Genomic DNA, 18000 nt, shown 5'->3' on the forward strand with positions numbered 1-18000 from the left:
GGGTGTTGTGAGGCCACAACAGAGGCATTGAGTGGCCATTGTGTTCAATCTATAGTCTACATTCAGCATGCATCCCCCAACCCAAGTGGGCCATCCAAACAACCTTTACTTGGTGTTCCCTTTTCTCTATGAGCTGTCTTTTCCCCCAGCATGTGAGGCCAGCTTCCAAGCCATGAGGCAAACCTTCTGGTCCTTATCTCTACTATTCTTGGGTGTTAGTCTCCTATTCTGTTACTTTATATTCCACAGATAAGTGCAGTATTTCTATGTCTGTCCCACTCATTTCACTTAACATGATACTTTTCATCTTGATCCACTTACATGCAAATTTCATGACTTTATATTTTCTAACAGCTGCATAGTATTCCATTGTGTAGATGTACCAAAGTTTCTTTAACCAGCCATCTGTTCTTGAGCACTTGGGTTTTTTCCAGATTTTTGCTATTGTAAACAGTGCAGCAATTAACATGTAAGTGCAGATGTCATTTTTACAATACATTTTTGCCTCTCTGGGATATATTCCCAGAAGTGGTATTGCTGGGTCAAATGGGGGCTCCGTTTCTATAAGAATCACCCATAGTTTTCCAAAAAGACTGAACCAGTCGGCATTCCCACCAGCAAAAAGGAGAGTCCCTTTCTCCCCACATCCGCGCCAACACCAGTTGATTTTGTTCTTTTGAATATGGGCCAGTCTCTGTGGTGTGAGATGATATCTCATTGTTGTTTTTATCTGCATTTCTCTGATTATTAGTGATGAAGAGCATTTTTTTATGTGCCTTTTTGCCATTCAGATATCTTCTTCGAGAAAGCTTCTGTTCATTTCATTGCCCCATTTTCTGATGGGGTTGGATGTTTTCTTCTTGTAGAGTTCAACCAATGCCTTGTATATCCTTGATATCAACTCCTTATCAGATGGGTACTGGGTGAATATCCTTTCCCATTCTGTAGACTGTCTTTGTATTTTAGTCCTTGTTTCTTTTGAGGTACAGAAGCTTCTTAGTTTTAAGATAGTCCCATTCGTTTATCTCTGTTTCCACTTGCTTGGCCAGTGGTATGTCATCTTTGAAGATACCTTTAGCTTCATTGTCGTGGAGGGTTTTGCCAACTTTGTCTTCAGTGTACCTAATGGATTCTGATATGATGTTGAGGTCTTTAATCCATTTTGATCTGACTTTTGTACATGGTGTTAGGTAGAGATCTAAGCCCATTTTTCTTTAATTTTGCATGTAGCTGTCCAGTTTTGCCAGCACCACTTGTTATAGAGGCTTTCCTTGCTCCACTTTCTTGCAACCTTATCAAAGATTAGATGATCACATTTTTGAGGCTGTGTGGTAGAATATTCCACTCTGTTTCTTTGTTCTGTGGCTCTGCCTTTGTTCCTGTACCATGCTGTTTTAATTATTACCACTTTGTAGTAGAGTTTGAGGTTGGGGAAGGTGATGCCTCCCATCTTCTTTTTCCCAAGGATTGCTTTACCTATTTGTGGAGGCTTATTGTTCCATATGATATTTCGGGAGTGTTTGCTCCATTTCTTTGAAAAATGTCATGGGTATCCTTATAGGGATCGCATTGAATCTGTACAATGTGATTTAGAAGTATTGATTTAAGAAGTATTGCCATTTTGACAATGTTAATTCTCCAAATCCATAAGCAGGGGATATGTTTCCATTTCCTTGTGTCCTCTTTTATTTCATGGAGTAATGTTTTGTAGTTTTCCTTGTACAGGTCCTTTACCTCCTTTGTTAAGCTGATTTTGAGGTACTTGATTTTCTGAGGCATGATGTGAACAGCATGATTGCTTTTTTCATGTCACTTTCTTCTCCTCAATATTTGCATATAGGAAAGCCATGGACTTTTTGGTATGAATTTTGTAGCTTGCAACTTTACTATACAAGTCTATTGTTTCTAGGAGCTTCTTGGTAGAGGCTTTAGGGTTCTCTAAATATAGTTCTCTAATTCATCTGCAAATAGTGAGAGCTTGATTTATTCCTTTCCTACTTAATGCCCTTAATATCTTTTTCTTGCCTAACCACTATTGCAAGTACTTCCAGTACCATATTGAACAGAAGTGGTGAGAGTGGGCATCCTTGTCTCATCTTTGATCTTAGAGGAAAGGCCCTTAGTTTTTCTCCATTGAGTATGATGCTTGCCATAGGCTTGTGGTAGATGACTATATTAAATAAGGTCCCTTCAAAACCCATTTTCATGAGAGTTTTCATCATAAACGGGTGCTGAATCTTGTCAAATGCTTTCTCTGCATCTATTCTTATGATCACATGTTTTTTATCTTTTCTTTTATTGATATGATGGATTGGGTACATATATGTTTAAGATGTAATCTCTTCCTTATGTTTATATCCCTTGAATTTAAGAAATGGCTCTCACTGTCCCCTCTAGTCTTTTTTAGCCTGAAATCTATGTTGTCTGATATATATATGGTCACCCCAGCATTTTTGAAGGAGTTGTTTGCTTAAAGAACTGTTTTCTATCCTTTGACTTTGGAACTGTGTTTGCTTTGACTGTTCAAATGTGTTTCTTGTAGATAGCAGAATGTTGGATTCAGTTTGTTAATCCATTTTGCAACTCTGTGTGCTCTTAATTGGTGCATTTAGGCTATTGACATTAAGAGAGACTATTGACATGGTTTTTGTCCATTGTTTTTGTAGAAGTTTATTGTATTTGTGGGGTTACTCTTGTCTTAGTGAGGCCCCTACAGTCCTTCTTTTAAAGTTGGTTTTGAGTCTATAAAATTTCTGAACGTTGTTTATTCATGAATCTGTGTATTATTCCTTCAAATATGAGTGAGAGTCCTGCAGGATAAAGTATTCTTGGTGCAGTGCTCATTTTATTGAGTTTTTTCATTATATTCCACCCCTGTTATAAGGCCCAGAAGGTTTCGTAAGTGTGCTTTAAATCTAAGGGATGCTCCTTTGTATTTGTTTTTCTTCTTTGACCTTGCTTATTGCAGTATTGTGTCTCTATCTGTGGTATTCATCATTCTGATTATGCTATATCTTGGAGTCTTTTTATTAGGGTCTTTTTTAGCTGGTATTCTTTGGGCTTTTTGTATCTAAAAGTCTGCATTCTCCAGCTCTGGAAACTTTTCAGCAATGATGTCTTTAACTGTTAGTACCTCATTGGGGCTGCCTCCTTGTCCCTTTGGGACTCTGATGATTCTTATGTTGTTCCTCTTGAATTTGTGTCAATAATCTCTTACCCAGTCTTGAACTGTTTTGAGTTCTTTTTCCATCTTCTCTTGTTGCCGGGATGTTTTCTGCAGCTTATCTTCAAGGTCTTATTCTGTGTTTGACTGTTCTCATTCTACTGTTGCGGGTACCCCTGAGGTTTGTTTTTACTTTACCTACCAATGTTTTACTAGTAACTCTTCTGTTTGTAGTTCTCTTATTTCTACTGTCATTTCCTTCTGTATTTTTTGGCTGTGCATTCCAATCTTTCTCTCATATCTTCCTATATATTATTGGTTATACATTTCACTGTTTCTTTGAGCCCATTAAACATCTTCACTATTTCATTTCATCTCTCAACTCTCTATCAGAAAGTTATGCATGTGACTATTATAGTTATGCATGTGACTATTCCTTTTTGAGGCTGCAGGACTCTTTCTGCATCCACTCCTCTTGGAGGGGATCTCGCTGTTTCCTCATAGTGCTGTGATAGTCTAGAGGTGAATTCTTCCAGTTCACTTTCAATGTCCTCTCACTGCCAAGGAGATCTCTGAGGGAGCTCGATAGATAGTGGTCTCTTTCCTCTTCTCTTTGGTACTCCTGTGTGACGTGTATGGGGTTTCTGGTACTGTTTCAGGGGGCATGTACATTTAGATTAGGGTTGTATATATTCTTGTATTCACCATTATTTTGGTGAGTTTGGGTGGGGCAGTATTTTGATTGGGATAGGCTAGTGGACTATTGGCCTAATGTGTTTGGGATAGCCAGGCGACCTTTGTAAAAGTTTGTTATATTTGACTGAGATACGGGTCCAGTGTATTATGAAAGGGGAAATTAGTGGCCACCATTTGGAGGCCACACCATTTGCTGCTGGTGCACCTGGGGGAGGGGGGGCTATCATTGGCGCAGACCCTGGGATGCAGTTGAGTTGACTTTCCCTCACTCCTAAAGACTCAGATGTCCCCTGGCCCCTCTCACTTAGGCTCTCATCTTGAGATGGTATTCTTAACCACTAGGTTACATGGACTCCCTGGTTAAAAAAAGAAAAAGAAAAAGAATTTCCTGGAAGTGATAGTACAAGCCCTTTTTCTTTGTATGTCTCAGACTCCATTGTGATTTCTAAGCACTGAGAGGAGTCTCTCCTGAGTATGAAGCCAAAAATAAGATATATGCACCGCCAGAAAAGAAAGAGTGGTAGGGAGGATGGAGGGAGGGAGGGAGGGAGGGGGGATGGAAGGAGGGAGGGAGGGAGGGAGGGAGGGAGGGAGAATATAAGAAAGAAAGAAAGAAAGAAAGAAAGAAAGAAAGAAAGAAAGAAAGAAAGAAAGAAAGAAAGAAAGAAAGAAAGAAAGAAAGAAAGAAAGAAAGAAAGAAAGAAAGAAAGAAAGAAAGAAAGAAAGAAAGGAAGGAAGGAAGGAAGAAAGAGAAAGAGAAAGAAAGAAAGAAAGAAAGAAAGAAAGAAAGAAAGAAAGAAAGAAAGAAAGAAAGAAAGAAAGAAAGAAAGAAAGAAAGAAAGAAAGAAAGAAAGAAAGAGGAGGGAGGGGAAAAGGAAGGAAGGCAGGCAGGAGGAAGGAAAGATGGAGAAAGAAAGGGAAAAGGAGGTGGGAGAAGGGGGAAAATAAAAGAGAAATGGAAAGACAGTGCAGCAGGCATTTGTCTTGCACGGGGTCATCCCTGGGACCAAATATGTCCCCAAAACCCTCTAGAAGTGATTCCTAAGGTCAGAACCAGGAGTAAGTCATGAGGGTCACTGGATAAGGCCCTAAAGTCTGAGAGAGAGAGAGAAAGAGAGAGAGAGAGAGAGAGAGAGAGAGAGGAGAGAGAGAGAGAGAGAGAACTCCTTGGAAACTTGTAAATACTTTATACTTAATCCTTGATCCTGTAATTGTTAATGGTACTACCTTAGTATTCGACAAAAATTGTTAATTTTGTAATATAAAAAAACTACACTCATGATGGGTGTAGTGGAATATGAGTTTCAAAAAAGCACGGGCGCAGGGGACTTGAGCGTTCAGTGGCCAAGAACTGTTCCGCCAGTTGGCCCACAGCAGAGAAATAGTGAACTCAGCCCCAGACTGGCTGGTAGACAGTTTATTTCTCCCGCCTCCTCAGTGTGGCTTCATTTCTCTCTCCCCTTATAGCATACTGATAGCATACTGATTTCTCCTCCTTTCCCCATCGTCGTTGGGGTTGTTTCTCTTCCCTTTGCCCTCATCCTTCTCTCCCCTTGTTCTTAGCCTCCTTTTATCTCTTCCCCTTACAACATAGTTATATAGAAATCGTGAAGGGTGGAGGACAATAGGTGGGGTTGAACATTGTCATAACAAAAAGCATTTACACTTCTTCAGTGTAAATCCTAGGAGATTAACTCAAGGACAAAATCTCACCTGAGGGTTTAGCAATCCAAATAACTGGAAGATCCACTCAAGGGTGCGTTTCCATCCAGGGTGTGTTGCTTTCCTTAGCTAGTAATCCATTTAAATAATCATAGTGAATTTATTTTTTACTAATATTTCTAGTCATTTTGTATGAACACAGTAAGAAACATATTAAGTTTAAAGGTCGGCTCTTCCTGGAGACATCTCACTATATATCCCAGACCACAGTCCTCAGGCCAGGTTAGTCTTTCCTAACACCAGCAGGGTCCTTATTCAGTTATTTCTTTTGGGGTCATGATAGTTTGTCCCATGACTATGCTCTTCACTTATGCTTATGGCACTTAGCTTGTCCCTTTCTGATGCCACGGTAATTTATAACTTCCCTTGGGTTCATACAGTCCCTTCATCGGGACCCTGCTTTTAGAGTGCTAGGAACTAAGGGCAACTGAGGCTTAAGTCAAGTAAATATAATGGATGCCCAGGAGTAAATATTATTTGTTACCAATTAACTCCCATGTTACATAACATAGCATCAACTGCCTTCCTGTGCTTATACAAAAAGGGCATTACTGAATAAAAAAAGCGAATGACAGTAAGGAAAGAGAAAAGCACATAGGATTATTAGTACTTGATGGAATTGGATATGCCTGAGGAGCACTGTTGTGGGAGTAAGTAAATAAACCTGAGCTCAATAAATCTAAGCTCCCTGAAGGAGGAGCAAGGACAACCCAATGTTATATTGTTATCCAACGTGGAATTATGTGCATGAGACATCTTTATTGACAATATTGTGAACCACTGACCTTCAATCAATAAAAATTTTAAATATAGTTTAAACAAGGAGGAAGTAGTCATTTGATAAAGAAAAGAAAGAGCCAAAGAAGTAGAAATAAAAGCATATTACACTACATTAATATCTCACTCTTATTCTTGGTCTTCCACCTGGATATTTTCTATTTTTGTTTTATCAAAACATGTGAGAATTATTCAAAAGAGGTCTCAGAGTTCTTTAAAATAGAGCTAAGATGAAGTCTGGATAACTTCTTTTACACTGGAATGGATTGGGCAGCTCCCCTCTCCTGTCCAGAACCAACTAGAATCGGGGAACAGTTTAACACCCCAGAACATCTCTTACTCAGATCACAGTCCAAATGACTTTATACACCTTATTAGCTAAGACACTTTTAGACTAGCAAGATATGAAGGAGAAAAATGCTATCAGCCATTATATCAGGAGCTAGAAATCTAGTACTCACAAAGAAACAGGAAACTTAAAACCAGACACATGAATTTAAAATATATATACATATACACACATATACGTGTGTATGTATATGTATACATAGATACATATATGTGTGTATATGTAAACATACATACATATAAGATTTTCATATATGTATGTATGTATGCGTATGTATACTTTCACACATCTGTGCTGAGGCTTTCTTCAGAAAAACACATAAGAAACTGATCAAATCAATTGGCAAATTGATCAAATCAACTGACAAGGGGACCTGGATGCTGAGTGGGATGGAAAATTACTTAAATTTCTCAAATTATAAAATGTTTCAAGCATGCATGCTCAAAAGTACAGAAAATAATATAGCAGATGCCCTTCTACCCACCACCCAGATTTCACAGATGTTAAAATTTTGTCATTTTATTATGGATTTTGGCATTATAAGTACAGCCAATACACAACCCTCATCCCTTCCTACTTTCTGTCCCTGAGTAACCAGATTTCTAAAGTTAACATATAATATTCCACTTTACATTTATTATACATAGATACACCCATGAAATAATGCTATTGTATGTAACAGAAATATAAAATTGAAACTTATACATCACCTTTGAGCATTTTTCATGACCTGCGGTAATCCCTCCAGCTTCTCAACCCCCCACCCCAATCCTTCTCTAGGCAACCAATAATATAAACATATTCGTTTGCATTTTCTAGAATTTCATGAAATAAAATTGTGTACTAGGCACTTTTTTCTGGTTACTTTTATAGATATGATTTTGAGATCTATCTATGATGTTAAGATTATTCTCCACCCCACCCCAGTGGTGAGCTTCCTACTGAAGACCAGTTCTGCTCATCATTTCTATAGCCTTTGGACATTTGATATTCCCCTAACTTTTTATATATCCTACATATGAGAGGGATCAGTCTGAGTCTTCTCTTCCCTGGCTGACTCATTTCACTCAGCATGATACTTTCCGGATCCACTCAAATTGAATAGACTTGATCTTTTTTTTTATGACCAAGTAGTATTGTGTTGTCTATATGTACCATAGTTTCTTTATGTAATCACATGTTCTCGGGCATTTGGGTTATTTCAAGATTCTGACTACTGTGAATAGTCTTCAGTGAACATAAGAGTGCATACACTGTCCATGCACTGTGCTTTTGAACTCTTTGGTTTATTCCCAGGTATGAAAACTTGAGTCCTAATATTTTGAGGAATGATCCACCTTGGAATTTTTCTTCACTTTGTGGGTCTGGTTGGCTTTAGTTTTGGGGTCATACCCTGGAGGTACACAGGGTTCACCTGTGTATAAGGGACTATATATAGTGCTGAGTTCAAGGCAGTGTTCAAGGGACTATATGTAGTGCTGAGAATAGAACTGAATAGCTACATGAAAAGACAAGTGCCTTAATTCCTGTATTATTACAACCACTCTTGAATTTTATTGAAAGCTAAGATGGCAAAAGATATTTTGTTTCTTAATTTTTCTATAAAATTGTTAAACACCATGCTCATTTTGTAATTTAATAAACCTACATAATTACTCATGGCATAGGACTTTTATTATTTAGTACTTGAAATTTTTTTATACAAAAGTAAAGGTAGATTTGTGTAAGTAATCTGAATAACACTTATAGTAATTAAACATAGTTCTGTTCTAAGCTTTCAAATCACTGTCATTGTCACCATCATCCTGTTGCCCATTGATTTGCTCAAGTGGGCACCAGTAATGTCTTCATTGTGAGACTTATTATTTCTGTTTTTGGCATATTGAATACTACACGGGTAGCTTGCCAGGCTCTGCCATGTGGGCGAGATACTCTCGGTAGCTTGCCAAGCTCTCTGAGAGGGATAGAGGGATGAAGCTTTCAAATAATTTATGAAAAGCAATATCAGATATTGTATTTTTCAGCTATTGTATAATATATATTGTATTATATTTTGTTCTTCTAAAATAGATTGCATTTCTCTGCTGAGATTATATATATATATTCATTTATTAGTAGTATACTTTCCATTTCTACACTGAATGTAGTTAGAATAGATAATATTTTGCTCAATTCAATATGGCTTAAATCAGGGTTGGTCAAAATTGAATGATTTTTTTTCTTTTGAGACAAATCTCATGTCCTAATTCTTTTGTTGAATAAATTTGTATCAACCAGATCTTTTATGTAATATGAGTCTCTGAAAACTAATTTACTCCTCTATTTTTTTTAATGTTGATTTTTTTTATTAGCAGGTTTTAACTGTTTTAACTTGGTTTACTGATACTGCAAAAGTCTGTCTTTACGTAAGAGCTCAGGTCTGAGCTGTCTTTTCGCCATATTGATATGCTTTGCTCTGACTGGTGCATGTGTAGTTTGTCAGTAAGATATTCAGGAATAGTTTACATTCAAGATCTATTACAACCTTTCCACCACCGTTGCTTCTTCTATTTACTAAGTATTACCTTAAATTTACAATTGCTTTAAATATTTCATCTGATTTTCATCCTCTTTTTTAAATTTATTTATTTTTATTTTATTTATTTATTTTTTGTAGTATGATTTTATTTTATTTTTTTTTAACTTTTTATTAAATCACCATGTGGAAAGTTACAAAGTTCTCAGGTTTATGTCTCAGTTATACAATATTCAAACACCCATCCCTTTACCAGTGCCCATATTCCACCACCAAAAACCCCAGTACACCCCCCGCTCCCACTCCCTACCCCCTACTGTATAACTAATGAATTTCACTTCATTTTCTCTTTACCTTGATTACATTCCATAATTCAACACAAAACTCACTATAGTTGTTGGAGTTTCCACCCAATAGAGAGAGACCTACTACCAAGGAAGCATTTGATAATTAGTTTTCCATTGCTGGGAATGAAGAGATATGGAGCCCCACTGCTACAAGTACATAACTCTCTCTCTCTTTTTTTTTTCTTTTTCCTTTTCCCTTTTTTTTTCTTTCCCCCTCATCCCCCTTTCCGCGCCTCATAGTATGGTGTACGCCACGCCGCGTCGGCAGCGTGGGGCTTTTGCTTAGTTCACAGTCCAGAGAGGTGGCTGCTACATTAATAACCTTCAATATTTCAACAAAAACTTACTGTTATTATTTGGAGTTTCCCCCCAAGTCAGACCTGTTCAAAAGGAACCGTTTCACATTGCTGACAATTATAAATGTTAAGTCGCGCGGACGCGGCAGTGTCCGTGTGGTTTTGGATTTCTGTATAAAGTCCAGGGAAAATTCTGCCAGAAATTGCATAGCCCAGCTCACAGTCCCAGTGCATTGCTGTAAGAAGTCTCTGGAATGAAAGTTTTTAGGCGCAGAGAGTCCGCTTCACGCTCAGCGGCTCCGGATTTATGTGGGCCGAGGGCGTGCCGGTTACACCCCCTCCCCATGAGTTCCTGGGAGCCCCAAAAGTAAAAACCGAATACCTCTGGGTTTGGAGTCTCAGAAGATGGCGCCTGCCATGTGGGTGCCACCAACCCGCCGTTTTCCGTGCAGGAAGACAGAGTGGGAGGAAAAAAATCCACCCCCCGGCAGCACAGAGTTGTAGCCCAGTTCGCAGTCCCAGTGCATTGCTATTGGATGCTGCGCTGGATGCCCGAGTGTGTTACATCTCTGGAATCAAAGTCTTTAGGCGCAGAGGGTCCTCAGCCCCTTTTTAAGATGAATGTGCCCTGCCTGACTTTAGGCTAGAAGTTGTAAAATAAAAAACCTACCTGATATCCTTCTAAGTTTGACATCTTTAAAAAAATTTCATGCGACTCTACACAACTAAGTGATGTCAGATAGCTATCACTTAAGAATATTGGTCTTTTTTGTAACATTTATAGTGTTTCTGCAAGAATGCTGATGCAATATGAACTTATTTTACCATAAGAGAATTGATCAATTAAAATCAGTTACTGCTAGAAATATACAAAAACTATCATAATCTAATGTCTATCTCTCTCCTGTGTTGTATCTTAATTCTTGTTCAGCAGCCACACTGGTCTTCCAAACCATTTTAAACTTTTTTAACACATTTTTGCACTTGCTTTATCTGCCTTACATTTCTAATGCCAACTCTTTACTTGCCTGGTTGTTAATTTATAGCAAAATATCATTTTACTTGTTAATAATATTTTTATTTAAAATTTAAATTTTAAGAGAACATAGATTATTGCATAGAGGTTACAATGTGCAAAATGAATTAAACAGTACATGCATCACAATTTTGATTTCATAAAAATTTAACATAGCAAACAGACTAGAATAAAATACACAAAAACATTGAGAGTAATGCATTTTTATTTCTTATTTTCAGGGAGGTTTGGTTCGGAGAGGAATACCTGGGGGTGCTCAGGATCTACACCTGTGTTGTGTTTACCTGGGCAGTGATCAAAGGATCAGATATAATATCAGAGATCAAATCAGGGTGGGCCACATGTAAATAAACGTTACTTTCCTCCGGTACTTTCTCTGGCTATAATTAGTACTTTCTTGATAGATTTATAGTTCATTTTTATCATTATAATATATTATTATCTTTATATAGCACAGTAGCACTGTCGTCCCATTGTTCATCGATTTGCTCGAGCAGGCACCAGTAACGTCTCCATTGTGAGACTTGTTACTGTTTTTGGCATATCGAATACACCACGGGTAGCTTGCCAGGCTCTGCTGTGCAGGTGGGATACTCTCATAGCTTGCCGGGCTCTCCAAGAGGGACGGAGGAATCAAACCCAGGTCGGCCGTGTGAAGAGCAAATGCCCGACCCGCTGTGCTATCACTCAAGTTCATCTTTATATAATGAATATATATTAATTTTCACCATAAAAAGCATGCTTTAAAATAATAAATTCAAAGCCCTAAAATATCTCAAAACTAAAATGTCTCAATACAATAAAAACAGGTATTACAAAAGGAAAATATTTTCAGTACAGACACATAAATCATTTCAGTTAAGAAGCATTATACCCAAGAATGGTAGAAATAAGTACCAGGAGGTTTGCTCCATGGCGTGGAAGCCGGCCTCAGATGCTGGGGGAAAAGACAGCTCAGATAGAGAAGGGAGCACCAACTAAAGTGTGGTTGGAGGACCCACTCGGGATGAGAGAGGTGTGCTGAAAGTAGACTATAAATTGAACACGATGGCCACCCAATTACTCCATTGCAAACCACAACACCCAAAAGGAGAGAAAGAACAAAAGGGAATGCCCTGCCACAGAGGCTGTTAGAATCTCAGGGCTGGGAGGAATAGAGATGTTACTCCTGCTCAATCAACAAACAATGGGATGACAGTTACACAGTGATAGTGATGTTCCAGGCTTACTCCTGACTCTTGAACCTGGGTCTGCCACATGCAAGGCATACAAACATCCTAACCCCCTGTACTATTGCTCCAGCCCCAGCCCTTGAATTTCTTTATGACATTTGTTTTTCAGTGAAGGATCAGGTTGACTAAGTATTAGGATACATCACTGTCTTCATAGTATGATTGCAGCGATTTTAAATCTTACACATATTCTGAATTTGTTTGTCTGGGCCACACCTGGCTATGCTCAGGGTTCATTCCTGGCTTTGCATTCAGGAATTGGCAATTGGCGGTGCTGAGAGACCATATGGGATGCTGGAGATCGAACCCGAGTTGGGCATGTGCAAAGCAAAAGCTGTACCTGCTGTATTATGGCTCCAACCCACTTTTATTTTTCTTTTTTTGCAGTGCTGCTGTGGAGGGGAAAGGAAGTTTGACATTTAGAAGAGAGATAGTGCAATGACCATTGTCAGTGATGAACAACGAGATGACAGTGATACAGTGACATAGAATCTTAAGTGGTGATAAATGTGTTGGAAAAAATAAAACAAATAGAAAGTGGGGTGTTCAATTTTAGGTTGAGTGCCAAGGAAGGACTAATTGAGAAAGTGGCATTTGAGTAAACAATGCATGATGGAAATAAGAGAGCTGATTGTGCTGTTATTTAGGAGAAAAATAGTCTGGACATAAATAGATAGAACAAAGGCAATAGGGGAGCAAGTCTGCATCAGAAGTAGGGTTACATCATAGAGAAATGAGGAACTAACTCGGAGGAACAAACATAAATCCAAGTCAATTTTATCACAAGTGAGAGGGAATGCTATAGGAAGGATTTAAGCAAGGGACTGGTATAATATGATTTTGCCTTACAAGGATTTCCGTCAACAGTTTTAAATCTATCATGAAAGTACCAGGGTAAAAGTGGAAAGGCCATTTTGGAGGATGTCAGTTACCAAGTAAGAGCCAATGAGATAGGGTAATAGCAATAGAGACAGTAAAATGAGACAAAAATGGGAACCCAGTTCAAAACTAAAATTTATCTTCAAATTTATGATGTAAAAAAGTGTAGGAGGAATTCTGTAAATAAAACAGAAGGATACTTGTATTGCTCCACGTGGCACAGCCAAGTGCCAGCTCAGGACTGTCCCATATGAAGAAACCTGATGAGCTGGAACAAATGACATATAACTGCACCCAGGGATAGATAGACTGGATTCTCAGGATCTGTTTGTGATGAAGCAGACACCATTAATGGGAGAAAGGGTCACACTCCTCTGTGCCTTCTTTGTTTACCACATTCGATATGACCATGTTCACTGACACTTCATCTGCTACCCATTCTCTTGTTCTGCCTGGGAACAGAATTATCCCATCCTAGACATGACTCGGAGCTCAGCCTAACCAAAAAGAGGCCAAAACCATATGAGTCCTTTGTGGGAGCGTCCTCTCTTTCGATGGGGAATTTACCCTAATCTCTTTAGAATATTCTGGTGCATTCAAAAGTCACTTCTTGCTAACTGTCATATTTTTCTGCTCAACAGTCCTTTAGAAACATAAAGTACATAATCATCCAAAATCACAGGGTCTACTTAATGTCAGGGATTGATTTGTATCACTTCTTTGGAAGAAGGAGAAAAAAATTCTTAAGGACAGAATTTCCTACTTGAAGAACTGTTCTCAAAACAGACTGTCCTTGGCAGCCCATTAATTATGTTTCATGTTGACAGTTTTTGTATAGTTATATCTTGAGGGGGATAGAATGTGTTGAGTGATTAATTTGTTGATGCTGTATGTTAATTGGATGCTAATTAAATTTAAATTTAATTCATATTTGAAATACTTAATTTAACTCAGGACCAGAAAATTAGAATATTCAAGCTTCTTGAAGGAACTTGTCTTTCTATCTGTCACCTTCATATGTCTATTGACACTTTGTCCTTGTTTACAAACTTGTTTTTCAAGAAAGGAAATCAGATGGTTCTTAGAGCTTCTAGCTGTAATAGGAAATATGGTTCTTGCAATATAAAACTACCTATTTATATACTTGCAATTGCTTTATTGAATTTAAAAAAACATATAATTCTATCCTCTTATTTTATTGAAAACAAGTCCTGTCAAGCTAGAAAATGCTAAACAATGCTGTTTGATTCTTGGCCTCTGGCTGGAAAATTGAAGAAAGAGCCCAAATGGAGTCAGTACTTTCATCTCCACAAAGCCACTGAGATGCGCTAGTAGGAGGTCTTTAAACTTCAGGGAAGTGGTTCAGTTCATGATGCTAAGTGGCTTTGGGAAATTCTCTGAGGTTCTGTTTCTACTCTCCCTCAGGAGAAACACCAGGAGGTAAACTCAGAGAAAACTGTTGGCAAAAGATCCATTAATCTTTTTCATATAACCAAGGAGAGGAAGGAGCATCTGCCCTTCCTACAGCAAAAAACACAGCATTTCTGCTCCTCTGTCAGGAGGGAAGGGCTTGCCAAGCTCAGTTTATTTGCAGATTTCCTTAGAGAAAGAGTATTAGGCCTTGGGATGGTGACGATTGTATCTGATTTCAGTCTATAAACAAAAACTACTGGGGGCCATACATATGAAAAGTACCAACTCTTAAATTTAAATACTTTGAATTGCACTCTAGAAAAGTTACTTTCTTCTCTGCATTTTGGTTCTGTAATCTATAACTGGTAAAGTAATACTAATCTTGAAATGATGTCATAAGCATTAAAGAAGATTATAAATGTTTGTAAAAGACTAATAGTGCATTCCATGTCTTATCACTGTTGTTACCATCATTTCCTAATGATTTCCAGTTTCACTTTCTGGTCCTGCTGAACGTCTGAATCTAGTAGCAGATCTGCTGTTCACATGTACATGAAGAGTACGCCGTGGCTTGTCCTTCCCAAACCTATTCTATAACCCCTTTCCCTTCCTAATGTGTTTTTTTCCTCAGCTGTCTTGGAAAAGCCTCTAGAAAAGAAAGCTGGTAGAAATTATGGGCCCCCAGGAAATAAGAAGCTTATATATTTCATTGACGATATGAACATGCCAGAGGTGGATGCCTACGGGACTGTGCAGCCCCACACTATAATCAGACAACATCTGGACTACGGGCACTGGTGAGAGTCTGCAGAGGGAGACTAGACTAGAGTGGGAAGGACTAAGGCAGAATGTGTTGCCTGATAGAAAGCCCCGTGACAAACTACATTCCTCACGGGAATTTTTCATGGAGTATTCTTTCATATAGGAGCATTATTACCCACATGAAGAGTTTGGCCAAAGAAGTTAGTAATATCTCATCTAAGTGGGGTTAGATGAAATTTTATTCATCTCAAACTCTGTCTTCTCCAAGCCTCTGTAACAATTAACCACTTCTGTGCCTTATACTAGGGTCCCATAGAACCCAGGACAGGCAAAACATTCAAGATGTTTCGATGAAAAAAAAAGTCTGAATTTCTCATGAAAGGAAAATAAGATTTGTGATCATTTTTATTCACCTTTAAACTTCTAGTCAGTTTGTTTTGAAGGAAAGAGTGGGGAGTATGAGGAGGGAATTTAAAGAGAAAAATTAGAGTTAAGATATAAACAAAGTTTTATTGAATGCCTGGAATATAGAGCCATCCACAATACCCACACATATTTTAACAGCTGAACTAGACTGGGAAAATAGAATTGACTAATTAGTTTTTATTTCTTCTGTATCGATGATCACAAAACTTAAACAGAAAGTAAAAATTCTCTGGAAATCTACCAGTTTGACTTAGTATGTTTTTATACATGTTCATGCTTAAAAATATATATTTCATAATTTCTCTGATCAAACTTCCTACCATATGTCAGCCAGTGGTCTTCCCTTCATAGGAAATGGAGACACAGTTTCCATTTATTTGCTTCTAGATCTGCACAACTGACTTGCATCCCCCAGTATCCTATTCTTTACCTGTTTCATCTGCCCAGAGACTTACCCACCTACTAGCATCTTGAATATACTCTTTCTACCTCCCAAAATATTTATTTCATCAAATAAGCTATCCCAAATGACTCTGACATTTAAACCGGTATAAATTTCTTCTATATTTTCAAAAAATTTGAAAGGTATGTTGGACCACACCCGGTGGTACTCAGGGTTTACTCCTGGCTCTGTGCTCAAGGATAAGTCCTGGTGGTACTCAAGGGATCATACGCAGTACGAGGATCAAACGGTGGCCAGATATATGCAAGACAAGCACCTTAACACCTGTACTGGGCCAGAGAGATAGTACAGCATCTAAGCTGCTTGCCTTACATGCAGCCTGCACCTGTTTGATACCTGGAGTCACATATGATCCCCTGAGCACACACCAGTAGTGATTCCTGAGAAGAGTTGGGTGTAGTTCAAAATTAAAGAAAAAAAAATAAGTACTATTCTGTCTCTCTTTCCTAACATAACCCAATTTCTATATTTTATTTTCACCTCCACAGTCAACTATAGTTTTATACCTACTTCCTGAACTTAATTGAGATGTTACTGCTTAGCTCTAACTATTTACTGTGATATACAACAGACCCCACTCGGATACTTTCTTTGTGTTCCCCCTATTGCATCTGCCATATGGAACTACTCTCTTCTTTTGGAAATACTATTTCTTTAGTCACACACCTCTGATACTCCTCCTACACTTTTGTCTGTTTGGAGGTTATGCTCTTCCTGTGTTATTTGATAAAATATTTTATACTCCTCATGTTCTTTTCAGTCTAGTTATTGTGTCTTTTCAGTCTCCACCAATGAATCTAGATATTTCTCTCACACTGACACAGGAATGGCAGGACATATTTCACCCACACTGACAAGACATCTTACTAGACTTTCCAACCACTCTGACCTATGGTTTCTGGCTGTTGCAGGTATGATCGAAACAAGCTGTCTCTGAAGGAGATCAGGAATGTTCAGTATGTTTCTTGTATGAATCCGACTGCGGGTAGCTTTACTATCAACCCACGACTTCAGGTATGAGGAGCCATGAAACATAAGTATCTTGCTAAGGTCAATGTCACTTGATTATAAGTATTAATTGTTCCTTCCCTTGCCCAGTATCTTAAATTATCATAAATCTCACAGGATTCTGAACTGTATTTCTAAAGGTGAGTGAGGATTCAAATCTCAGAGTCTTTCATTGCTGAATTAGTTCTAAAATGTATGAGATTCATGTCAGTCTTCAAAATGAGGAAACCTCAGAGAGAGGACTCTCCCAAGATTATTGAATAATAAAAAATCATTATCATACTTGAACTCAGATGACCTGAGATCATGTTCATGTCTTTGCACTATCTTATTTGACAAAGTGCAATCCCCCCATTGTAAGTTTATTCTAAGACTCAGTTAAGTGTGAAACATGTGACAAGAATGTAGCCTTCAAAATCTTTATAAGAATTCTTTGGAGGGGCTGGAGAGATAGCACAGCGGGTAGGGCGTTTGCCTTGCACGCGGCCGACCCGGGTTCAAATCCCAGCATCCCATATGGTCCCCTGAGCACCGCCAGGGGTAATTCCTGAGTGCAGAGCCAGGAGTAACCCCTGTGCATCGCCAGGTGTGACCCAAAAAGCAAAAAAAAAAAAAAAAAAAGAATTCTTTGGAGCTGTAGAGATAACAAAACATCCATGCTTTGCATGCAGCTGACCAGAATTAAGTTCCTGCCACTTCATGGTTCCCTACATGCTTCCAAGAGCAATACCCAAGCACCTAACCAGGAGTGTCACCCAAAATAAACAAACAAGCAAACAAAAAAAAAATAGGTTACCTCTGGCCCAGAGAGATCATGTAAGTCGTTTGTCTAGCATATAGTCAACCTCATTCCCCAAGCACTGCCAGAGGTCATTCCAGAGTACAGAGCCAAGAATTAATAGACCCTGAGCACTGA

General features: G+C 38.4%; 1 protein-coding gene across 1 annotated transcript in view; it reads left to right on the forward strand.

Moving 5' to 3' along the window:
• The window catches only part of DNAH9 (dynein axonemal heavy chain 9), a 570390-nt gene that overhangs the window by 280386 nt on the left and 272004 nt on the right, over positions 1 to 18000 (forward strand). The window contains exons 39-40 of the mRNA XM_055143580.1: positions 15057 to 15222; positions 16988 to 17090. Of these exons, the coding sequence (XP_054999555.1) occupies positions 15057 to 15222; positions 16988 to 17090 (269 nt within the window). The remainder of the gene's footprint in view (positions 1 to 15056; positions 15223 to 16987; positions 17091 to 18000) is intronic.

The sequence above is a fragment of the Sorex araneus genome, chromosome 6, assembly GCF_027595985.1.
Source record: "Sorex araneus isolate mSorAra2 chromosome 6, mSorAra2.pri, whole genome shotgun sequence".
Classification (NCBI taxonomy): Eukaryota; Metazoa; Chordata; class Mammalia; order Eulipotyphla; family Soricidae; genus Sorex; species Sorex araneus.